This window comes from Moschus berezovskii, chromosome 22 (assembly GCF_049115385.1).
Source record: "Moschus berezovskii isolate FMDL1 chromosome 22, NW_MosBer_1.0, whole genome shotgun sequence".
Lineage (NCBI taxonomy): Eukaryota > Metazoa > Chordata > Mammalia > Artiodactyla > Moschidae > Moschus > Moschus berezovskii.
This window is the reverse complement of record NC_142481.1, coordinates 26,473,248-26,499,507: the sequence shown is the minus strand read 5'-3', so window position 1 is coordinate 26,499,507 and position 26,260 is coordinate 26,473,248. Positions and strand designations below refer to the sequence as shown.

Sequence of the window (26,260 nt, the reverse complement as noted above, 5' to 3'; positions counted from 1 at the left end):
AAAACCGAGGATGAATTCTTCTAGTGTTTGATGAAAACCTTTTTGGAGGCTGTCAGGTTCCTTACTTTTAAGTCTCTAATGAGTGAACAAAATAATGCATTTATATACCCCAGCCACTAGTAAATACCTTCTTATGAATCTTAACAGAAAATAACTAATCAGGTGGCTTCTCTGTTTTCAATGTCTCTGCAGACTGTAGTCAGCTTTTAACTTCTGGACCAGCTACATTGCCAGATCAGTTGATGGCCATAAGTCCACCAGGCCAGCCACAAAACGAGGGCCAACCACCTGTGACAACACTTCTTTCTCAGCAAATGCCAGAGAATTCTCCAATGGCATCCTCTATAAACACCAACCAGAACATTGAAAAGATTGATTTGCTTGTTTCATTGCAAAACCAAGGGAACAACTTAACTGGCTCCTTTTAACTGGATATGTAAGTAATGCATTTTGGCTTCTTTCTTATTGAAAAGCATCAATAAATTTTATTATTCTTAGCATATTTGGGTTAAGTAATAACACTGTTTAGACTCTGATCTTTTAAAATATGGCTTTCTCACAAAATGGTACCTTTTTTACCCTGAATTGATTGCTCTGAATGATAACTTACAGTCATATTGTTAATACTGGGCATTCCTTCTGGCTCTTAAGTTTCTTTGCCCTTGAAATGACAGAACATCTGATGAATGTACTATATATTGGATATAATTACATCTCATATTTCGCTTCCTCAAGAAGTAAACCTTGAATCTGAAAAAATATGACAGTATAAATGTGGTAAAGTATCATTTATAGTACTGTAATATACTTTGGGATCATTCAGGGCAACAGGAACTTTGTAAATGCTTTCCCTCCCTAGTGAGTTATATTAAACGTCTTCTCTTTTTAGAAATTCCGTGAAGAAAATCCTGATTTCAAGATATCCTGAGATCTTGTGATTCCATGAGGATTATCGAACTGTTACTCTAAAAAGAAAGCAAAATATGAAAAACTGTGATTGAGTAAATGGATAGATTTTACTCTGGCTGCAAAAGAGCACACCTTGGCTACCTATTGCAGTGATTAACCACCATTATTAACATCTTTATATTTTATGTTCCTAATAACAGTGATGACTGAGAATCTGAGTTTCCAGCTGACAGAATTAATTATTGCTATTTTCGTAGGCACTCTTTCTTTAAAAGTACAGTTTAAACTGACAAGCTGGATCACTCAGTTATTATTGCTATTAGAAAATAATTCATGTTTCATGTTTACTTTTGTTCATTTGTATTCCTTTTCTGCATTTTTAGTCAAGTAGTGGCTTATGAAAAAGAGTTCAAATAATAACTAAGGCTGTGATTTTTCAGTATAAAAAGCACAGCTATTGGCTATAGTGAAGGAATCTTTTCTCAGTTTTTATGGAGAAACTGAAGGGATAACATTCTGACAAGTAGGCTGTATTAAGAGCTCTGCATGGATAAGAGGCCTGTGTTTATCACAGACAACACACAAACAGGGAACAGCTGGAATGCTATTGATTTTATTTTTCAGAGAGTCGTTAATTCTCTATATTTCTGTTAAGGGTTTTAGCCATAACTGTGCATAGAAAAAGAAATACCTTGCTTTATTAAAAAAATGAAGGGGATGATGTATGGTAAATTATGTTCTGATAGCCTCCTACAGTAGTTAAAACTGACAGTAATTTGAGTCTGTTTTCTTCTTGTCCCAGTCTTGGACTGGTTTTCCCTTTTTATGTTCATCTGTGTTATTCTTCCCCTCTTCACTTTATTTTAGACAATTAGTAATATGCTACTAGCTTTGTGACCCTGTAGTAACTTAAATAAAAAGACCATGTTGATCTAGGGTAACCCAGCAACTCCTGCAGCACAGGCAGGGGGGTACCCTTTCAGGAATGAGGGGAACTGACTCCTGAGAAATAAGAAACAATGCATTTTTTTTTCCCATGAACGGTGCTGTTCTGAAGTCTTCAAATTTTTCCCTCTTATAGGAAGCAGTTAAATGTTAATTAAAAAAAGAGAGACAAAGTAAAATTTCTTGAAACATCACTTCTCCCTGAGCTGTAGTGAGTGTAATTCACTTGTCACCTCAGTGCTTTACAGTTTGAAGTGGTCATTTACCTGATGGTTCCCACAAGCCTTCGGCTTTACAGGGTCATATCGTTGACTTAAAGTGAAGAATTCATTTGTGTTACATCTATAGAGAGCAAAATAAACACACTCCAGAACTTGCAGTTGTAGTATCAGTTATATAGATTTGGGTGTTCTCACCACCCATGGGATGCCTGCTTCTCACTACAACCTGTTGTCTGGACATACGCTTACGTCTTATTCTCCTCTTGGCATGTAGAAAGCTGTTAATACAGTTTAAGGCCAAATTGTGTGTGGCTTCTATATGTAGATAAGATGTTTTGGCATTCTTGTCCGTTTCATTTATTTTTTAAATGTACAAAAAATAGCCTGTTAATTATTCGTTCAAGGCTACATTTCTGTCTTTTGTTTTTGTCTTTTCTATCCTGTACACTTAGTTGAACTTTGTGGAATTGTGGTGTTGGTTTTGTTTATACAGCCGGATTTTTCCCCCTTTTTGTGATGGTCTTCCTTGGTTCTTTGAATGTACTCGTCTTTAATTTTTTTCTCTTTGGTCTCATTTATTCTTCCTTCCACCCCCAACCCTTTCTTTCTTTCTCTCTCTGATTGAGAGGCATTGAATTATGTTTTCAGTAGTACAGGCTTCTTGCCGATATGAAGGGAACTTTTCAGAAAGAGACCTACTCTGGGTCATTTAATTTTGAATACAGTTTTCAATCGTTCAAGTTTTGGATGGTTTATATCTAATGTGTGTTTCATTTTTTTGGAAAGCTATATTTTGTATTTAGGAAATGGTATACTATTTTGCTATTTGTACTGAGTGAGTACATTGGCATAAATATAGAAATTTATATATATACATATATATAAACTATTCTTTTTTTGCCACACATTTTTGTGGTAAATTTGTGAGTTTGTCTGATGTTCTACCACAACGTGGCGTCTGATAAAAGTGAGGGGGGGGTTTGTTATGTCTTTATTGAGTATTTAAGTATCTTTTGAAACAAATGACCTGTTCATCTGTGGCCATTCCATCAGGCAGTTCCTTGATGTGATTAGTGGGCTAAAGTCAGCTTACTGTGTGTTTGCTGGATCTTACACTCAGCAAAATGTTAAAGTAAGGAAACCCATCTAGGCAGTTGTGTCAAATGGTGTTTCACAAGAATGAGCCATCCAGTCTTTGCTCACTATATATTTAATATTTTATTATTGTTGTTATTGTTATTATTAATTGGCTTTCTGTATTCTATGCCTTTTATTTATAAAGACACTAAAAAAAAACATGTTTGTAATTTTAATAACATTTTCCCCATCTTGTAATATCCAGAGCTACTTTATAAATTCTCTAAACCAAAAGCATTTTCCTATATATATATATATATGTATGTGTGTGTATATATATATATATATATCTCCCCACCCCATCAGGAAAAATTACCCAGTATAGTTCAGGTTATGAGAAGGACCAGCCACACAATCCAGTTCTTCAGTTTTAAAATGGGTAACTAATTACAGGGGGTTGATTGATGTTAGAAAGCTTATCCAGTGGTATAAAAATAAGTAGAAATAAAATGCTGTAAGTTTATTTCTGAGTTTTCTGAATTTTTTCCCAAGAGATTACACAGGAGACTCAGGAAAGTCTATTTGTTCATCAAGCTCCACTGTTAACACTGCTCTATGGATGAAGTGGTGGCAAGAAGACTGGCTTGTGTGCTGACTTCTGTTATTTTGCAAGAAGTTTATCATTGTAAAATGCTGATTGCCAATGCCAAGTCACCAGGGACCAATTTTCTGTTTTGTACTCTCTCAGTTTAGAACAGAACATACACCTGAACTGTAGTGGTTTGATTGGATGGAGGCAGAAAACCCAACTTTTATTTTCATAAATTTTGTGGTTATTTGTACAAGGGCTGTGCTTAGATACCATATTCTTAATTCAGTAATGATTTTTTTTAAACATTGTTAAATGTTCCTTACTGCTAAGGTCAATGTTAAGTACAGCATTCAGAACATACTATTTGGTTACAAAAAGTATTTGTCTTCTTATTGAAGAGCTAGCTTAGTAGTCAGTGGTTGATACTTGTGCTAATAATACAGATTCAAGATTACTGTTACAAGTTACATCTATCTATGGGAGAGATTCCAAGAGCCAGCAGAGTCCTTGGAAACAACAATTTATTAAATTTACTTATGGCAGAAGGACTTAAGTAAACTATAAACCACATTTTATTCCTTTATATTGTTACATTCAATTGTTCTTGCCTTTAGGAACTCACATGAATGCTTGGAGCTTATCTGTATGTCTGCATGAGTGTGTGTGTATGTGTGTGTTTGTCCTTTATTCCTTATTGTCATTCCATTATATATCCACACCAACATGGGAGATGTTGTATACAACAATTAGAAGTTGTATTTTGCTTCTTAGCTTTATCTTGTTACCTTTGTAATTAGAGTATTATGTTGTTATTTAACCAGTGCAAATCTGTTTTGCCAGTCTCCCTAGAACAGGTTTTTAAGGGGCTTTGTTTATTGTAGAAGCGGTATTAATGAGGGACCTTCCTTCCTTTCTTTTTTATAATTGTTTATGCTGTAGTTGGGAATTTCATTACAGTGCATTTCTTGCCCATCAGAACCTCAGTTAATCCACCTAGGAAAAACTGTGTCAAAGGGAATGAGAAAGAAACTAAGAATGAGAAAGAAACTAAGTCCTCCTTAGAACTAAGAGCATAATTCCTTTTGACCATTAAAGCCATTATAGATGCTTATTTTGGAAAAGTATAACCTGTTTAGATGCATCAGCAATTATAGACCAGAAATCAAATGCTTAAATTAAAATTAATCAAAGCCTCAAAATTCAACATGGTTTTATAAATACTCACTGGGAGTACTTGAGAATTTTTTCATCTTTCTGGTGAGAATTTCTGTTTTAGCATTTGTTTTCTAGTTGATTATTTTCTAATTAATTGAAAATTATATTAGACCTATTAGCTTCTGACTATTCTACTTCATGACCACAGGCTTTTTCCCTTAGCAAGACAGCTATGTTATATTTGCATGCCTTTGTTTTGTGGAGGGACTTAATAAAAGAGAGAGTGTATAGTTCAGTGGCTTTATTAGAAAAATGACTCGGAATATATATACCCCAGTGAATGGGGTTCTCATAACATATATTAAAAAGAGGTTTTCCTGTCTGCTTATTTGTGTCACTAGAGCTAAATAGTGAAGATGATGTTCATAATGTAGTAAATACCAGAATATCATTTGTGACTTGTTCCAGCATTCTAATTACTTCTTTAATCCCCCTCTGTTTTTGTGTCATTCTAGCCTCATTTCGGAGAAGGCAACGGCAAGCCACTCCAGTACTCTTGCCTGGAGAATCCCAGGGACGGGGGAGCCTGGTGGGCTGCCGTCTATGGGGTCACACAGAGTCGGACACGACTGAAGCGACTTAGCAGCAGCAGCCTCATTTATTAATGTAAACCTATTTTTACTCCACTTTCTCTTTCAGTAAATTTTTTAGATTAATATTTTATATCTAGATTAAATGCTTATGGAAAAGTGCCTTTTTACCATGATAGTGCCCCTTTCTTATAATTTCATTTTTCATTGTTGCCAAAAACACATAGGCAAATGACTTTTTTAGTCTCGACACTTTCCTTTTTTCTTTTTAGTAATTCTTTTCTCCATTTCTTAATCACCATAGAAAAGTTTCAAACCTTCCTAATGCCCATAGGCAGAAGAGGAACAGAAAAGATACATAGCTAGGATTGTTTCTTCAAAAGAGGATAAGTAAAAGATCCTCTTTTAGACTTCATATAAATTAGCTAAATTTGTCTTCATCCTGACCAGCTGTCAAAAATTTTACTATATGTGAGTCTATGGCTCAAATGTTAACTTTCAGAAAGGAAGTGTTTGAAGCACCTGCTCTGCTCTTAATTATAAGATGGATGAAAATAAATCAGTAACACATAGTTTAGGTAAAGCTTGGTAATGTCAGTTTTTCTAATGATAATCAAATAATTCATTGTTTTGTGCCTCTTGCCCATTAGAACCTTAGTAATCTGCCCATGAAAAATAGTTGCAAAAGAAATGAAGTTATATCTGAGTCCCCCAGAACTAAAATAATTCCTTGCAGCCAGATACAGTTGGATTGGTTGTCCCTCTGGTTTTTTTTTGTTGTTGTTAATTTTGCCTGTGTTCCAGCTCCTTACCATAGTGGTGGTGCCTAAAGAAAGGGCCATCAGCAGCAAACAGGTCAGGATAGTAGTGACTTAGAGATAGAGCTGCTTTCCCTGTGTGAGTATTTCCATGACTGTTGGTGGCTCTAGAGACTGCAGATCTTCATGCAGTATTCTTAATACCCTAATGATATTATGCACTTTAATCATTCCAAAGAAGTAAAAAATGCTGTATAGTGATGATTCCTTTTGATGAATACATTTTAACTGTTTAGAATATTTATGTCCCTTTTTATTTTGGATAGCCAACTTGGTATGTTATTGGAATATTTTCTAAAATGACTATATAGTAGGACTTACTAAGGCTTTGAGATGTAACTGACTATAAGGGGAAATGATTACACTTCAGAAAATCATTTTAGAAACATTAAAATGTTCAGCTTGCTAATCTATATGTTTGAGAGTTAAGTAACCAGCTTTCTTCTTATATTTTTTGTTTCATATTAATAACATAGTATATAGTTTTCTACACGTATGTATAAACCAGTGGTTCTCAAAATGTGGTCCTCAGCCCACCAGCCAATGTCTGTATCACCTGGAAACTAGTTAAAAATACAAAATCTTTGGCCTTATTCCAGACACAGTGAAGCAGAAGCTCTGGAGTGGGACTCAGCAATCTATCTCTGTTTTTAACAAGCCTTCTGTTAAAGGTGATTCTGATGGAAGCCAAAGTTTGAGAACCACTGGTTTATAATGTATACAATAAAATCTATTAAAAGAAAGGGCTTTTTTTCCACTCAGACAGTTATACATTGTTCTAAATGTAAATTCAGTTTAACTTGGTTATACATAATTATTTACTGGTAACGATAATTTATTCTCAGTACTACCAACAGAAATATATTTTATGTACATATACAATTAGTCCAGTTATTGATAATTTAGTCAACTTAGTTTGGTATATTCCTACCACATACTAAAAAGTTTACATTAAATGACTGATTTAAATATATAGGTGCAATGGTCTATATTTTTATTTTAACTATGGTGACATTTAAGTAGCTAACATAATTGATGGGTGCTAAAGTCTCCTGTTTATCCATAAAATGGGTACATTGTAGGCAGTGATAATACAAGCTTCATTTTCATTGCCTTTTACCTTACCAGCAGATGACAGTTTTGTCCTGGCTAGACCAACTCTCAGAGCAAAATTATTTGTCATTCCTTATATTTACATTTGTATCTGAGCTATTAAACAACATAGCTAGCCAGGTCAACAAAGCACCTTATTTAATTTCTTTTTTAATAGATAAATCTTCTTTTAAAATAGCTTGTTTCATATGAAAACTGACGCACTGGAAATAGAACTACCCTTGGTTGGAACTTATGCTTCAGATGAGATGTTAAACAAGACACTGTATTATTTAGTTTAGGCGTTTCTCCCTTTCCAATTATATGCAACGTTTCCAATAAGACATTGGAGAAGGAAATGGCAACCCACTCCAGTGTTCTTGCCTGAAGAATTCCAGGGACGGGGGAGCCTGGTGGACTGCCGTCTGTGGGGTCGCATAGAGTCGGACATGACTGAAGCGACTTACTAGCAGCAGCAGCAACCATAAGATAAATAGATTTATTTATTCATTTTAATCTCCCTCTATAATTCAGTATCTCCATAATTGCTGGTGTTTACAAATCACCAATTAATAAATTCATGAAAGAAAAATGCACTTTTCAAAATAAAAATCACCACTGCTGTGTTTGCTTAATAGTAGCAGTGGAAATGTAAGTGGCTTACTCTACAAACTTTGGTGCTGGAAATACATAGGCAAACTGTTGGGAGATGCTCTAGCTACATTCCTGCTTTCTTGTTCCTGTTACCATCTTTACCACCTTATTGCATACTGTATTCTTATTACATAAGGCATTCTACCATACCACAATATTATTCAACTCCAACTTGTAATATTTTCTTTAAAAGTTCTGTGTTTAACCATATTACCGTGCTTTCTTTTCCCAGAATTAATTTGCCTAATTTGAGATAGTTTGTATAACTATTATTATTTTAGTTAATGAGCCTCAGGACAGCACACACAAACACACACACACACACACACACACACACACACACACACATGCCATCTCAGATGTTTGAGAGTGACTTTGGAATCAGATAAAAGAACTGTCCTGCGCTGAAGTGTTTATGACTTTCAGTGACAGACTGATTCCAGTGACATTGAGCTAATTTCTTTTGATCTAATGAATGTATCTGCTTCACCTTGTTCCCTTACTTTGAATTGATAAGCTCCAAGTATTTATTACTTTTTGGGGATACTTTTTACTGAGTTCATTCATTTGTTTTACTTAGTCTTTTAATAAGTATACTACAGTTATTTCATTAACTTGTTCTCAAGTGGTTTAGCTACCATTCTGCCATTTAAGTTTTTTATTTAATTTTATTTGCTTGAGTACACTGATCAACCACTGAACTGCCTTCTTCCATTGTCCTGCAATGATATAAGGGTTACATTTTTGTGTATATGGCTTTCATAGTTGGTATTTCAGAGCACTGACACCAGATACTTCAGTTTATTCTCTGGGGGAATTTCATTTGCATCTATGTTTTTAGCTATCTGTGATAACTTGTTAAATATTAAAAAGATATTTTGCTTCTATTGGAACATTTGTATACTCGCAACTATATTTCTGTAAACAGCTGCAGTCAAAAATAAAACGTTGAAAGTTTTCATTTTGTAGTGGTTAATGTCTTTTTTCCTCAAACTTTAAAATGAAGTCATATCTAAGAATGTCAGTTTTGAACAACATGAGTATGTGACTGAACTTAAAAAAAGACATTAGGAAAAGGTATGAAATACAGAAATATTTTTAATAGTGACTTAGTACCTACTCTTTTACCAGGTAGTGTACAAAAGTGACTTAGTGTGATAGAATTTTTGTTTTACTTAAAGTGTTTCATGTTTAGTAAAATAATACATATATGTGGTGACAAGTTAGGAATTGTGGAGGTGCTTTTGATGAAAACAAAGTCTCCTCAGCCCTCAGTCCCACATCCAGAGGCAGTCTCTTTTTATTCTTCTGTAAGTGAATCATTCAGAATGATTTTAGGTGATTTACATGAGTAAACATTATTTTTAAACATATGTGTGTGTGTGTATGTGTGTGTGTTTGGATGTACATTAGAAAAATATATAATGTGTCTACCTACTAGACTATGGGGAAATGTGAGTCAAAGTCAAAATTCTAAATAAATATTAATACAGGTGATACATGAATATCGTGTATGTGATGTATAAATAACTGAAGCTTCAGTAATGCTGCTTTAAACAATATTCTTATACTTTATCAAATATAGATGATATCTGTTGATTCTGTGAAAGTGACTGAATTTTTTTTAACATCCAAATGTATATAGTCCATCTGAATGAGTTTTCACTTTAGGGGTCTAAAGTAATAATGCTGCTGCCATTGTTCTAAATATGTTTAAAAGTTGTCTTTTAGCATTTGTGGAAAGAAGTAATAACCAAATGCAATTTAGTAAGTATAAATATCAAAAATATTTGGGTATTTTTGATCTGAAGATGGAACTACAAGTGGCTGCCACAAAGGCTAATGTGGTCCTGGGTTACATCATCTTAAATTACAGTGTCCAGAACAAGGGAGACAGTTTGCTTGCTTTGCTCCAACCTGATAAGAGTCCTGCTTTGTCATCTCCTGAGGAGCAAACAATTCTCAACAGCCATATAATTAGGCCTGTCAGAGAACTGAACATCATTTATCCCTGCTTAGGGACACAGGGGGACTTTAGAAGTGTAAAAGCAGCTGCTGACAAATATATACTACCATGTGTAAATTAGGCGGCCATATAACACAAGGAGCCTGGCCTGGCACTCTGTGATAACTTAGAGAGGTGACATGGGAACAGGGAGAGGGTGGCTCAAGAGAGAGGGGATACACACACACACACACACACACACACACACACTTATGGCTGATTCATGTTGTTATACGGCAGAAACCACCACAACATTGCAAAACAATTATCCTCCAATGAAAAAATAGCTATAGTTTCTCAATAGCAACACTTATGGTCTTTCAGCAAGACAGCTAATTACTGCTCTTGTGCTTTCATGGTGTCATTGTCCCTACCTGTACTGAGGCACAATAGTATTTAAAAGCATAGGCTCTTGAGTTTACCTCTTGGGTAAAGTTCTGGCTCCTATTCCAAATGTTTAACCTCTCCATTCCTCAGTTTTTTATAAAGTGGAAAACTAGAATGATCCCCTAAGGGTTGTTATAAAAATTACATAAGTTAATCAGCACACAGGAGCTAAGTGCCTAGTAAGTGTTAACCTTGTATTAGTCATATTAGTCCTGATACTGCTTTGTTCTTTGCCTCTGGTGCACTGGATCCATTTCCCTTTGCCTTTTCAAATACATGGTCCTTTAATTATCCTCTTTTTTTATTTGTAATTTAATTTTTAATTTTATATATATAATTACCCTCTTTCTCCAGCATCAAAACCTTTTCTCATACCCACTAGAATATGAATTTTCTGTAATGTTCCTCATCTCAAAAAACAATTTTCTTTGACCACACATCCCGCATACACACTATTTCCACTTCCTCTCCTTCCATTCCCTCTTAAACCCATTCCTATCAGGTTTTATCACCCCACTCTCCAGAAATAGCTGTCACTCAGCTTATCAGCAGTATTTGACAGTCTTTGAAACATTTTCTTCCCTCGGCTTTCAGGACACCACGCTCATCTCTCTCGCTTCATTGGACTTTTCTCTTCTCATCTTCTTGACCTTCTAACATTGGAGACCTCTAGAAGTCAAACATTAGATCTCTTCTCTATCGTAATTTAATTTCCAGTTGATCCCATCCAGTCACATTGCTTTATATTCTTCTACGTGTTGACTTTACTCCAAGTTCCTATTACCCAACTGTACTTGACAGTCACAACAGGCATCTCAGACATAACATGTCTGAAGTCAAATTTTTCTTCTCCCCTTCCCATCCCCATCTTCTTCCAATACTCTTTCCAGATTCTTCCTCATCTGAGCAAAATGAAATCTCCATTCTTCCAGTTGTTTAAGCCAAAATACCTCTGAGGGTTTGTGTATTTTGACCCTGATACAATCTGTCATCAGATCATGTTACTCTGACCTTTGAAATATATCCAGAATCCAGCCACTTCTCAATACAGCTATTGCTATCACTTTGAACCAAAGCATTTGTTGCCTTGATTGTCATAACAGTTTCTCAACAATTCTCCCTACTTCTCTCATTGCTCCTCATACTTGATTCTTTACTTACCAGCTAGATTTAAACATAAGTCCTATGTTACACCTTTGCTCAAAACCATCCAGTGATTGACTTTTTGCATTTCACAATGCTTGTAAGGCCCTTTGTGGTCTGTCCCAGCTGTGTGTCTGACCCATCCTTCTCTTGCTTTCTCTGCTTTGGTCACACTAAGTTCCTTTCCCTCCCTAAAACAGACTGATCATGCTGCTACCTCATGGGTTTATGCTCACATCACTCCCGGTATGCCTATCCTTCAGGGATCCACATGTCTCAGTCTCTTAACGTTATCAAGTCTTTGCTCAAATATAACCTTATTAGATCTTTCTTGATCACCCTGTATAAAACTCGGATCCCATCTCTAACCCTTTTACCTGCTCTTCCTCTCTAGCGTTTATCACCTGACTGACATTTGTTCTATCAATCATGGAATGCAATCCTCATGGTATTTTGTCTGCTGTTGCATATTCCCAGTGCCTAGAAGAATGCCTGCCCCATTGATTAATCAAGATAATTCAGGCAAGTCACAATAAAAATTGCCCCTTGGCATTTATTTATTACATTCTGTATTTTTCTTGATTTCTATACCACTCTCCTGATCCCTGGGAAATCCCATTGACAGAGGAGCCTGGCCAGCTACAGTCCACGGGGTTGCAAAGAGTTAGACATGACTTAGCGAATAAGCACTCCTTCCTGGATCTTCTTAAATGTCCTTTAAATCCCCTGAATCTTAATTGGTTCCATTACCATTCAGAATGAAGCAGCCCTATTGGGCAAGCTCTCAAGCTTCAGTTTATCACTGAATCCTCTGATCCCTTCCCTGGTAGATTCCACTTTTGCCTGAAACCAGTGAATTTGTTTTATAGAAATGGGTTTTATTTCATTTGGAACTTTTAGAAATTTACATAAAACTTCAGTGAGGATAAAGGCAACAGAAAACATTTTCATATGTTTTCCAACTGAAGCACCCAGCCATCTGCCATTGTGGATATTGTGGAAAGAATACCCAGTGCCTGCTGGCATCTGGCACATGAGGTTCTGCCTGACATCATCATTTCTTGGCAGGTAAGAGGCAACCTTGCTTTGCATCATTTCTCATGTTTTCTTTCTCTGGACCACAAGAGGGCATTCTTTCATCATTTTCAACTTGGATTATACCAACCCTTAGTAGATATGCACCTCAGTTATTTAAACAGGAAGTTAGACTATGAATAACAAAATCATTCACCAAAGTTAGTGAAACTCTAGGCTTACAATTTTGGCCCCAGATTCATGGAACCAAAACACATCCTTGAAAGGAAAGTCATCAGTTTATAAATGATACGGGGAAAATTTCCAGGTTAATTATATGGATCAAAAAATGAAGTACTATTTGTGGAAGGCTGTTTTTAGGTATTAGGAGTACTATTTCCTTTTGTGAATTCACTCATTATAGCAGATGTAGTTATAGATGTCTTGGTTTATTTGCAGATACTAAATCAGAAGATTGAAGTGAAAAAGATTTTTATTAACTTTTCATTTCAAGGTATCTGTGTTAACAACAAAAGCTGAAGGAAGAAGGACATTCATATAGGCATGGTAGTCATTTTGTAGTAATAAAGCTAATATATATCACAAACAAACAGAGAGTAGCAGTTATTAAACAAGTCCCTTAGGTCAGACAGATTCTGTCATTTCTTCCTCTGAGCAATTCCCTTCTGTCATAAACCACAGAGAGGTAATTAAAGAAAAAAGATCATTGAGGAGTTGGATGCTCTCTAGCCAGATTTATTCCTAAAAATATATCCCTAAAGAGAGAGGAATTAAATTGTGTAGAGGGCCTTAAAGAATACTGTCTGGCATCTTTCTACCTTTCTGTCTGGCTTTACATCCTAAGAGCCCTTTTGAGCCTAATCAGATTTTGCCATGATAGCAATTGTAAGAATTGGTTTCATTATTTAATAAAGCTATCCAAAAACGTATGAATTTAGTCTGTTCTCTACTATCCATTCCTCGTGGAAAAAGAAAAACACAGATCTTAAAAACTAAAGCAAATCAAGGACGCTCAAAATAGAAACCAAGCTTTGGTTACATTTTTAGAAGGAAGTCCGGTCTTGTGAATCTTATTTTATGGCTTTGATCTGGTTGTCCTTTGGGATGGACTTGCCCAAGTGATGGCCCACAGAAAGGCCAAATTTCTTACTTTTCTGCTCATCCTGCACCTCCTTTTTCATTAAGAATCCTGCCTGGAAGTTTAGGTCAAAGAGGCTACTTGGAGCAAAATACAGTGGCATCTCATCCCAAATATTCTCCAGGCGTTTCTTCCATACTTCCAGGATCTGAACTCGGGCATCCTCGGGCATGTGCCCAATGCTATATGTCAGTTGAGGTTCCAAGACTTGGAAGCCACAGAAGTGCAGAGTGCCGCTCTGGGGATACACAGAGCACAGAGGTGAGTCACAGGTCAAACGCCACATACCTTGTACCACAGACAATGACAGTGAATCTGGGTTTCCCAACAGGACACCCCGATGTGAACGCCTTGAGAATTGGTTCACAGCTCCTGTCACCCTGTGCTCTCTGTACCTAGCAGTTACCTATTTTAGCCTATTCAGCTGTACTCTTCGCTTAATGAATAAAGCCTTTGAAACTGTGCCAGGCTGGCACTATCTGCCAAAAGTGCCCAAAGTTCTGTTACCTCAGGGAGGGTTTCAGCTTCTCAGCAGCTGACTGTTGCCAAGACCTGCAGAGGTTCATTTCTTTGCCTCTCCACATTACCAGACGAGTCTTCATAAACTATTCTTGCCATTTGTTCTCCAATGTTATTACTAATATTGATTCCCTCATCCTATAGACGGCCAGTTCACATGCTCTTCTTGCCAGCCTTAGGAGATTATCCTGAGGGTCCAGTGACCACCAAAAAAACCTGCTTCAGACTTCAGTTTTATTAGTTGAACTAAATAATTTCTTAACTTTTCTTGGGCTCTGATAGTCTGTGAGACTGTAGCAGCAACTTGGAGGACGGAGATTGGCGAGAGATGCCAGTCATGTGGCTGTGCAAACCTGGGGGAGTCATCCACGCTGTCCTCTGGCTAGGAGGAGAGAGTGGTATTTGACCATGTACACACGAGTTATTCTATAAGCCTGGGGTCCTGGGAAGACAGGTCAGTCCTAAAAGGAAGCCCCTTCTATAGTTCTTTGATCTTCATACCTCAGGTCTGTTTCCAAATGCTATCTGGAGGATTTGAACCCAATAGAAAATCCAGTTTAATCCCCCTGAAGGGTCACTGAAAACAAGATACCTGAATTGGCCAGAGAATGATGTTCATGTCCCCATGGATACCCTGCAGAGAGTACATGGAGCCACTGCCACCGGTGGTGATGGAAAGCACTGCCTTCTTATTCTGTAAAAGAAAAGTCATTATCATCCACATCTCTTTGGTGACAGGAAGTTAATGAAACAGCCCCAGGGAAAAGAATATAAAAGTCCCTACCCCCAACCCCCTGCTGCCTAGATCTGCTCCTTATATTACTTCATACATTGGCTCTTCTGAACCGTGCAGTATGACTCAGCAGAAGTACCGGCCTGGAAAGTGGTACGCAGAGGGGCAAGCCCAGGACTCCATACTCTTGCATGTGGCAAGTCAGGTGAAGGCTGTCACGGTAACGCAAAATCAGTGCTGACTGCTGGTGCCTAGGTGGAGTTTTTTAAATCTGTCTCCTCACAGTACTAGGCATGTATCGAAGCTTGTGATCTAGAAGATCTCAAAAATGCTTCTTGTATAGTTTTGGGTGTCTAGAAAATGAAGACATACTCCTGTTTTTAATGGACAAGTTCAAACATATCAGTACATAAAGAGAAAATAGTATAATGATACATCCACCATCCTGCTTTAACTCTCAGTATTTTGCCATTCTAGGTTTATGTAATCTCCATACATCTCTCCCAAAGGGACCTGGAGCCTGATTGTGGTATCTAACTGTACTCAAAACTCTGCATCAAGACAGAATCTTCCTAAAATCAAGGCATTGAGGAAAAAAAAAAATTATCCACCTACCCGGAAAGGCCCCTTATCATACATGGCAGCATACGTGTAAGCGAACTCCCCTACGAGCACCCGCTCAAACCAGCCTTTCAGGATGGCAGGGACTCCAAACCACTGCAAGGGGAACTGAGGGACAGAGTTCAGAGAGGTTAGTTCAGGAACATCCCCAGCACAGAAGATTCAGTGCTTAGCTGCTGTCCATGACATCACTGAGGGTCAAACTTTCTTCAGGCCCTATCATTCCTCTTGGAGAAGGTAGAACATTCAAGAAAAGAAAATTTTAAAGACAATCATTGTCCGTGGTCAGTCAACTAGACACTCCTGTTGCTGCGTACAAATAACAAATATCGGGTGGGTGTGAAGAGAGCCATGTGAAATAAAGACTTGTTTCTGTGACATCTCGTTTGGCAGCAAAGTCTAAACAACAAGGATTGCAGGCAAAGTTGGCCTCAGTGTGTGACACCTAAATCAATATTTTCTCAAGAACTTGCTTCAGTGGGTGTGGTATCACAAATATGAGACCTGTACTTTGTGCTCACGGATATAAAATCCTATCATTTAGACTAAACAGAACCACTCACAAATGCTATCAAATGATCAGTGTAACCAAGGTTCATCAGGGAATTCTCACAAGAAAGACCTGCTGGGGCTCTTGTCCTGGTAAAAGTCGAGCAAGGCCATACCAGTATTTCTTCTTGACTCACTTAAAGGCTATGATGACATGAACATGCCCAGAGGTTAAAAGAAAAAGCTAGGACAGAGAAGAAATCTGTAGGACTTGGTAGTTCTCTCTTTGAAGAGTGGTTGACCTACAGGAAAGAGAGTAAGGAAGTAAAATTTTGGACACGATTGAGAATGAGACCTGCATTCTTACCCTGAATCTACCAATAATGTGAGGCATGACCTCTGCCACACAAGCCCCTTCCTCATCCGTAAAAAGAGGGGCTACAGGGAGGCCTGGCGTGCTGTGATTCATGGGGTCGCGGAGAGTCGGACACGACTGAGCGACTGAACCGAACAGAACCAAACCGAGGGGTCTCTAGTAGCTTCTCATATTCTCACATTTAAGGTGCTCCCATTGTGAAGGGCCATATCTGAAGCTTTCAGGATGTGTAGGTTATTCAAGCAAGTAGATTTGGTCCCCTGTGAATGTTCTACAGTCAGGACTGAAAATAGAATTGGTTGGCTTGCTTGATATTAAAAGTTTACTCTCTCAGGTTTGTTTTGGAGAAGTGAGACAACTGAGCAGGGCCTTGCCCGTGTGGCATGTCGGTATGAATGAGGGCAATCCCTCCTCAGGACATTTATTTTAATGTTGCCAGACTATCATTTCTAGCACACTGCTTTTGCTGAAGACTCTTCCTGTCATCTGTTGCAAAACTGATACAATAAATATGCAAATCTGTGGAGTTCACATTGCCCTTCATTGTGTTGCTATTTTGCAGTGTGCAACCTATACGCACTGTAAAGAAAACGTTTGCATTGGATTGAAGCTGAATTTAAAGGCCATCCTTTCCAATTCTAAAATATGGTGATTCTTAAAAGCAGAACTGAAAGTTGCTACTGCTACTGCCTTATTGTACTGCAATAAGAGAGATTAGAAAATATAGGCCAAAAAGGGATCTTCTGGGGCACTGGCTAATGTTATGTGGCTTTGATTCATAGCAACAGGTAGAATAAGGGACTTCAAAGGTTAGAGTCTTTGCAGCTGATTGAATAACTGCAAAAATCACAGCCAGTATCAAACTTACGAAGTTTCCAGTGTCGCATACATTCCGTGTTTAATACCAAAAAGCTGGTTGGGATTGCTAGCAGCAAAGTCACTGAGGACAGTCCAGCACTGTCAGGAAAGGTGACTTACAAGCAGCATACCCAGTTTCAGTACTGACTGCTAAATGGTGAGGCAGCTTCCAGGAGGAGAAAGGCCATGGTTTTGCTGCTAGAACACATTAAGCAGGGCAGTGCACAGTCGCAAAGAAGTCAAGCTCTTATGCCACACTCTACAAACTGTTTTCAGGATGCTTATGGAGATGGGGTGAGAACTGCAAACTTGAGTGATTCCACGAGAAATTACTAATTGAAGAAAAGACTAAACACTCTCAGAAAAAGAGCTTAAGGCTCACATGTCATCTCTGCAGTCAGTCATACTTTCAAAGAATATACAGCCAGCTTCATAACATCTATAAATCTGTGTAATCCTGCACCTTTGAAGTAATTATCCTTTTTTAAGGAGAGTATGGTCAAGGGGCTGTGACTTTCCTAAGAGCACGTAGCTAATTAGGTGTCAGGTCTAGGACAAAAAAACACAAGTGTCTCAACACCCCTTCTGATGTCTTACCACACCTGAAAAATCACAAGGTCTGCAGCTTCCAGCTTCTTTTGTTCGGCCACAATATCTGGGCTCAGACGGCCTTCTTTATAAGCTAAAACAGTCTCGGCAGGATACTGAAAGTTCCCGGGGTCCTTCAGTTTACCTGCAGAGAGGAAAAGAGAAGCTGACGCCAGAGGGCCAAGGCGGGGCCAGAAAACCCACAAGGGAGAAGTTCCACAAAGACCTAATTAAAGGGGAGAGCCGCTCCCACCTGTGATGTCCTTTCTGGAGATGACGGGATTGAAGTTCATGGCATATAGGTCCGACACAGTGACCTCCCATCCTTTCCTCTTCAAAGCCTCTATGGCGGCCTCCTTCATGGCATAGTTGAAGGACGTCCTCTCTGAGTGGGCCAGTACGATCAGTGCTTTTCTGACTATTTAGACACATACAAGGCACATGGAGAAAATGAGTCACCAACCAGCAAAGCTCAGGCTGCAGGGAAGCCCAGCTGGGCTCCATAATGGAAGATGTGACTTTGTTAGACACTGGGTTATGCAACCCATCCACTGCATCCAGATATATATTTTCTCCTTATAAGTCCCATCGATCAAAGGAGGGATTTTTAACTCACTAGGAAAACAGTAGCTAATCTAATAAATGGTGTTGGCATACTTAATCAACCATCTGCATAAAAATAAAATTATCCCCTTAGAAATCTCATATAAGGTGATGGAGGTCAGTACAGTGGTTATCCTCCATCAGGGAATAATGACTGGAAGGAGACAAAGCACCTGGGGTGCTGTCTGTGTTCTATTTTTTTTTAAATATTTATTTGGCTTCACTGGATCTTAATTGCAGCACTTGGGAATCTGTGATCTTCATTACAGCTAGGAGGATTGTTGGGGCATGTGGGATCTAGTTCCCGGGCCAGGTATTGAACCCGGACCCCATTCATTGGGAGCACAGAATCTTAGCCACTGGATCACCAGGGAAGTCCCCTGTTCTGTTTCTTGAAGTGGATGCAGATTATAAAAGCGTGTGTTCAGTTGGTGAAAATTCACTTAGAACTTGTGCCCTTTCCAGTGTGTCTATTATATTCAGTACAAGTTTTCCACTAACATACCACATACAGCAACAACTTACTGGCAGGTTAAAGATCTAAATTTTAAAACAAACTATTAGATGAGTATGGGATGCTCCATGTACTCTGTTGCTTTATGTCTCATTTTTAATTGAACATCAAGGGACTACAGTATTTAGATTATAAACTCTGCCAGTACCTTTAGAGGCTTGTCATTTTTGTCTTTTATGAAATTTTTGTTGCCAAGAAAGTCAGGATTACATTTTTCTCTTCTAGATTGAGTTGGTATAGTGTATCACTGGTTATCAAAATACTCATAGCTTTGGGACTTTGAAATGGTAAATATTCACAATTTGTGAAAAAAGCATGACACATAACTGTATGATCTTAATTATTTAAAAAAGGATATTTAATTGTATAAATATGCAAATAGGACCTAGAAAGGACACATCAAAAGGTAAACTGATTATGGATAACTTTTTTTTTTTTTGCTTCTTGTGTTTTTTGGTTTCCTATTATGTACATGTTAACTTTTAAGAAATGTTATTTTTAAAACCTTAAAAAAAAAGTATGGGACAAAAGGGAGTTGTATAAACTCTGGACAGAGGCTGCTTTTTTAAGAAAGACTACAGCTTCAGAAACCATGAAGGAAAAGCTTGACAGATAAAGCCCCAGAAACATTAAAAATTGTGTTTAATGAAAGGTTCCATAAACAGAGTCAAAAGACAACCAGGAGAAGATATTCACAACTCTAACCAAAAAGAGTTAAAATCCCCCCAAAATGCCTACAAATAATTAGAAAAAGACAATGCAATAGAAAAACAAGGATAGAGAAGGAAATTGCAAGAAACAATAAACAAATGAGAAGGTGTCCTGCCAGGCCTGTGAGGAAGAACAGATTAAAATGAGACATCACTGTTTACTGATCGATTGGCAAGACAACTTGAGACAAATTACATCAAGGGCTATTAAGAGTGCAGGAAAACTGGCACATTGTCAGTGGGAATATGTGTTGCCTCAGCCTTTGGTGAGAGTAATCAAGCTGAATCTTTAGACATTTTAAAGACACATAAATCTTTGATTTAGTTGTCCAACTTTGGGGACTCTGTCCTACAGACTGTAAGCATCAGGACAGATGAGCAAGGATGTATACTGAAACCTTGGACCCTTGTAGTCATCAGCAAAAATTAGACATAACCTCAACTGCCTTTTTATGGAGCACACTTGAATAAATTTTATGATACATACTACTGGAATGCAAAGTCAAGTGGGCCTTAGGAAGCATTACTATGAACAAAGCTAGTGGAGGTGATAGAATTCAAGTTGAGATATTTTAAATCCTAAAAGATGATGCTGTGAAAGTGTTACACTCAATATACTAGCAAATTTGGAAAACTCAGCAGTGGCCACAGGACTGGAAAAGGTCAGTTTTCATTCCAGTCCCTAAGAAAGGCAATGCCAAAGAATGCTCAAACTGCTGCACAATTGCACTCACCTCACATGCTAGCAAAGTAATGCTCAAAATTCTCCAAGCCAGGCTTCAACAGTATGTGAACCGTGAACTTCCAGATGTTCCAGCTGGTTTTAGAAAAGGCAGAGGAACCAGAGATCAAATTGCCAACATCCACTGGATCACTGAAAAAGCTAGAGAGTTCCAGAAAAACATCTACTTCTGCTTTATGGACAATGCCAAAGCCTTTGACTGTGTGGATCACAACAAACTGTGGAAAATTCTTAAAGAGATGAAAATGCCAGACCACCTGACCTGCCTCCTGAGAAATCTGTATGCAGGTCAAGAAGCAACACTTAGAACTGGACATGGAACAACAGACTGGTTCCAAATAGGAAAAGGAGTACATCAAGGTTGCATATTGTCACCCTGCTTATTTAACTTATATGCAGAGTACATCATGAGGAATGCTGGGCTGGATGAAGCACAAGCTGGAATCAAGATTGCCAGAAGAAATATCAATAACCTCAGATATGCAGATGACATCACACTTGTGGCAGAAAGCGAAGAAGAACTAAGGAACCTCTTGATGAAAGTGAAAGAGGAGAGTGAAAAAGTCAGCTTAAAACTCAACGTTCAGAAAACTAACCATCATGGCATCTGGTCCTATCACTTCATGGCAAATAGATGGGGAAACAATGGAAACAGTGACAGACTTTTATATTTGGGGACTCCAAAATCAGTGCAGATGGTGACTGCAGCCATGAAATTAAAAGACGCTTGCTCCTTGGAAGAAAAGTTATGACCAACCTAGACAGCATATTAAAAAGCAGAGACATTACTTTGTTAACAAAGGTCCATCTACTCAAAGCTTTGGTTTATCCAGTAGTCATGTATGGATGTGAGAGTTGGACTATAAAGAAAGCTGAGTGCCAACGAATTGATACTTTTGAACTGTGGTGTTGAAGAAGACTCTTGGGAGTCCCTTGGACTGCAAGGAGATCCAACCAGTTCATCCTAAAGGAAAACAGTCCTGAATATTCATTGGAAGGACTGATCCTGAAACTCCAATAGTTTGGCTACCTGATGTGAAAAACTGACTCATTTGAAAAGACCCTGATGTTGGGAAAGATTGAAGGCAGGAGGAAAAGGGGACGCAGAGGATGAGATGGTTGGATGGCATCACCGACTCAATGGGCATGAGTTTGAGTAAGCTCCGGGAGCTGGTGATGGACAGGGAGGCCTGGCGTGCTGCAGTCCATGGGGTCGCAAAGAGTCAGACACGACTGAGCGACTGAACTGAACAGAATATTATGCTGTTAACAAGAATGAGTTTGCTGCATGTACTGATATACTGTCACCCTGAAAGATATCCAGGATATATCATTAAATGATAAAATGGGGACTTCCCTGGCAGTCCAGTGGTTAAGACCTCCTTCCAATGCAGGGAGTGTGGATTCAGTCCCTGGTGGGGGAACTAAGATCCCATATGCCTTGTGGCCAAAAGACCAAAACGTAAAACAAGTAATATTCTAACAAACTCAATAAAGACTTTAAAAAATGGTCCACATTTAAAAAACCTTTATAATGTGAATGTGAATCTACTTTTATAAAAAAGAAACTCCATATCTGTAGGTAGATCTGCAGTCTGTTGCTCTGAAGAGAAAAGGATGTGGCATGATCACATGACACTGTCAACAGGTTTCTTAGGCAAGTAAGAGGTGGCAAGCGGGTAGACGCAGAGGGGAAGATGAGCTTTTTCTTGGACATCCTTTGTGTTAATACAGTCATTAGAACATGCCTGTTTCTGTAACAAGAGCATGTAAAGGGTGCTTACTACATGCTGAGCATTGTTCTAAGTACTCTGTATTCTTTTTCAGTTGTCACAGCAACCCTGTGAGGTAAACAGAATTAGTATCATTAGGGATGGGGAGACTGAAGCACAGAAACTTAAGCTGGAATAACTTGAAAATACATATAGAGAGAAATCCACACAACAACATGCAGGGCATGGGGAAGAGTACCAGAGAAAGGAAGTTTACCACCACCCTCCTCCTGAAATTGGAGCTGCAATTGCATACCTTACTAACTCTTTAAAAGCAGTGGCTGTGGGTGGAACTGAGGAGAGAGTACACCTGCAACTTCTGGGCACCTGTAAGCCTTTAGTTCTCTCCCTGATTTCAGTATTAACCACACGTGGCGTAGGCATCTCCCATTGGCTTAAACTCAGTCATGTCATGTGTAAGCTTAGGGTTCCCGCTTGTCAAAAGAAAAAAAGGATTCCCAAGCTTGCCCTGGCCTTTTGGACTCCACTCAGATTCGGTGGGGTATAAATTTGGTGAGGATTTAAATGCTACAGAAGTGATTTAGTTTCTTCTGATGTAGCCTGGGAAAATGGAAAGGAATTCCTGAGGCTGCTTCAATAAACTCCCACCCGATTTCTTATCAACTCATGGACTGAACACTACGGAGAGCAGCATGAGTATATTAAACTCTAACATGCATTTTCTTTGTGATTTATCTTTGCATTAGTCATACCAGCTTAATAAATACTGCTTTGAAATAAAAATAAATAAATACTGCTTTGTCAGCTTTTATTCTCTTGGCTTACTTCTTACCTACATGCTAAGTCACTTCAGTCGTGTCCGACTCTGTGTGACCCCATAGACGGAAGCCCACCAGGCCACCCCGTCTCTGGGATTCTCCAGGCAAGAACACTGGAGTGGGTTGCCATTTCCTTCTCCAATGTGTGAAAGTGAAAAGTGAAAGTGAAGTCGCTCAGTCGTGTCCGACCCTTAGCGACCCCACGGACTGCAGCCTACCAGGCTCCTCTATCCATGGGATTTTCTAGGCAAGAGTACTGGAGTGGCTTGCCATTGCCTTCTCCGTCTTACCTACATACGTATATTTTAATGTTTAAATTTATTTATATATAGTTTCACTTCTTACCAACATTAACAAACATTTTATAAGTAGTAAAACACAAAGGTTATTCCCAGAAAGTGAGAAAGTCAAGACTTCGATCTCTTGCTTTTAAAGAGCTTACATCTACTAACTACAGCACAGCCATGACGTTTACCTTCAAAAATAAAAAAAATTAGACGAGACTCAAACAGGAAGAATATATTCACAAGAAATACAACCAATAGAGTTCAAAATCTGAAATATATAGATTTCTTAAAAACAACCCAGTAGAAAAATGGTCAAAGGTTATAAATGGCAATCAATAGAACAGTTGTGCATATTTGCTAGAGGGAAGGGTAAAGCAAGAGCTAAGCCCATCTCTCTAATTTTCAGGTCATTTTCCATGGTCAAATCTGAGTTTTTTTGGACTTAGAGGGCTCAGTTTCCCTTCTTGCCATTTAACTAGCTACACAAGCTTGACTTTATCAGAATTTACTCAAAGAAAGGCATAAGACTTATACACAAGTAACTAACAGAGGAAAACTATTCACTTCAGGGCCAGCCCCTCAGGAAAGGCCTTGAGAAGGAGCTGCATTTGAGCTGAGTCTTGGAAGACAAATGGGGTTATTATCAGTCCTCTAATTTACCATTCAGTTTTGCTTGTCCTGCACATGATTAACCCATCTGCTAGGAGCGACTATGTAACATAGCTAAGCACATCTTGTTAATGCCTCTCTCTCCCTGCACCAGTTCCTTTTCAGGTCTCAATCCCTAAGCAATATGCTCCCAGTCCATCCTCATTTCTCTGTGTCCCCACCATCCTACACCTTCTATTTCCACTCCACATCCACACCAGCCAGCCTTTCCCCACCTTGAAATGCTAATGTTCTCACTGACCCAGCCTCCCCACCTCGGTTTCCTGAGCACTTAGGATGCACCTGGCACCTCTCTAGGCATTTGGGATACATCAACATATCAACACAAAACAAATCTTTGCCATTTCCTACTCCAGAGGCTCTTCCCTACTCAGGGATTGAAGCCATATCTCCTGCATTGGCAGGCGGATTCTTTACCACTGCACCACCTAGCAAGCTTAATACTAGTTATTCAAGATCTAAATCTTCCCATCTTCCCTCACTAACTCTCCCAACCCTTTTATTTTTTTTTGGTCTAAGTTACACATAGATACAGAACATTCTATAGGATTGGAGAATGCGGGACTCGTTCTTGCCCTAGTATTTCAAGAGGGATATCGATGCCCTCTAGACAGCAGAGGAACAAATAGCCTAGAGGGAAACAGCCACTAATATGCATGCGGGAAGCCTTGTCAACCAAGCCCTACCCCTGAGGCCCTGAAACCTCGGGTGGGCTTCCAGTCCCCAGCTTAGTGCTTTCTCTGGAGCACTTAACTAGTCTGTCAACTCCAAAAGCAATGTCTTCTCTCACCCACTTACTTTTAGCAAGATGAGGTTGTGTGTTTGTGTGTTTTCAGAAGGTAGAACTAGGTTCATAGGGAAGGAAATTACAAAAAGGTAGAATTCTGCCTTCTAGGAAGGAAATAGATATCTAGATTTTAGCTCATTATGCAATCTCAGAGCAAGACTCTCTGGAAAAGAGGGATTCCAGCCCCAGCAGGTGTTGCAGCTGGTCCAGAATGTGTAAGAGGCCATCCACACGTTAGATTCAAGTTGTGGTGACCTCCAAGGTCCCCCAACGGTTGACGGTGGAGAAGGGAGGCTCTGTCACTCGATGACCAGCCAGATCAGGATTGCCCACTCCACGGGTCACAGTCTGAAAAGCCTCCTGGCCCAGCAGCCTGGAGCTGGGTCTGATGTCCGTCAAACTAACGGGAGCAGCTTCCCCAGCTCAAGCACCCCCATCGCCACATCTTCCAATTTTCCTCCAGAAGTTGGGAACCCACATTTTTAAGTGAAATTTCCTATATTTATGTTAGCAACTTATTCCAAAAGATTTTAAATACTATTAAGGTCAAGCAGGGTGTGCAAGTGGGCCAATTTGGTCTCTGACGGCTGATTCTGACCCCAGAGAGAAGGAACTTTTTGCTTCCAAGGTCAATTCTCTCCTAACCGCCCACCGTAGTTTCTGGGGGCGGGGTAGAAACAGGAGCCCCTCCTCTCCCGGCATCTGTTAGGGCTCATCCAGCGAACCTAATACCTCCACGTTTCCAGTTTTAAGTCAAGGAAGAAAACTACAAGCTCCTGCTGAGGAACGAGGGCTGGGAACAGCAAGGCTCCTGGAGTGGTTGAAGGGCGGGGGGCGGACACTCACCAGCCATGGCTCCGGCGGCGCGCTGATTGGCTGGTCTGCTGGTTGCCCGGGTGACTCAAGCTCGGGAGGGGTGGACGGCAAGGTCCTCCGGCTGCTTAGCAAGCGGCCCCCTAGAAGGCGTCACCGGTGATGCCTGTTGCCGAGCGCCTGCTACTTTATACCCAGTCTGGCTGGCCCGGCCCATAAACTAGGGGGCCAGCAAAGGCGGAGCCGCCGCTCAGGCCCTGGGGTGCAGGGCGGAGCACGCCTTGGCTGAGGTTCTGGGAAGAACTGGCAGTCTGAGTGCAGGTATAAGGACCCATGTGGAAGAAGGGTTCCTAGGGGATAGGGAGTAAGGAACCCATGGGTCTGGGTGGGTGTGGGAGGCAAGTCCTCTGGACCCTGTTCTGAAACCACCCTGGGACAAAAGGAGGACGTGTCCGATGGAGTCCGGGGTTCCGTCCGGCGCGCTATCCAGGCCTCTCCTGGCCCCCGGAAATGGCTCTCAATGGAATGGGCCGGTCAGAGAGAGGACTGCAGTTCTTTAGACTCAGATTCGCTGAGTCACTGTGACTAGACTTGTTTCGAGAGTCGAGATGACCTGAGAGACTTGCTTATAGAGAAATG

The 26,260-nt window shown here is 39.4% G+C and overlaps 2 protein-coding genes across 13 annotated transcripts in view; one reads left to right on the top strand and one right to left on the bottom strand.

The window, feature by feature from the left end:
* NFAT5 (nuclear factor of activated T cells 5) overlaps nucleotides 1–9,014 on the top strand; it is a 191,083-nt gene extending 182,069 nt beyond the window's left edge. For all 12 annotated transcript variants that reach the window (XM_088830608.1, XM_088830610.1, XM_088830606.1 and 9 more), the window contains 2 exons: nucleotides 193–436; nucleotides 890–9,014. In XM_088830608.1, the coding sequence (XP_088686734.1) occupies nucleotides 193–428 (236 nt within the window). In that variant the 3' untranslated portion in view covers nucleotides 429–436; nucleotides 890–9,014. The remainder of the gene's footprint in view (nucleotides 1–192; nucleotides 437–889) is intronic.
* Nucleotides 8,620–25,812, bottom strand: NQO1 (NAD(P)H quinone dehydrogenase 1). Its single transcript, XM_055412420.2, has 6 exons — nucleotides 25,655–25,812; nucleotides 18,199–18,363; nucleotides 17,960–18,090; nucleotides 15,629–15,742; nucleotides 14,873–14,974; nucleotides 8,620–13,999 (listed from the first exon to the last, which is right to left on the bottom strand). Exons 1-6 carry the CDS (start codon nucleotides 25,659–25,661, stop codon nucleotides 13,694–13,696), a joined length of 825 nt encoding a protein of 274 aa, XP_055268395.2. The 5' UTR covers nucleotides 25,662–25,812; the 3' UTR covers nucleotides 8,620–13,693.
* Nucleotides 25,813–26,260: the final 448 nt, after the last annotated feature.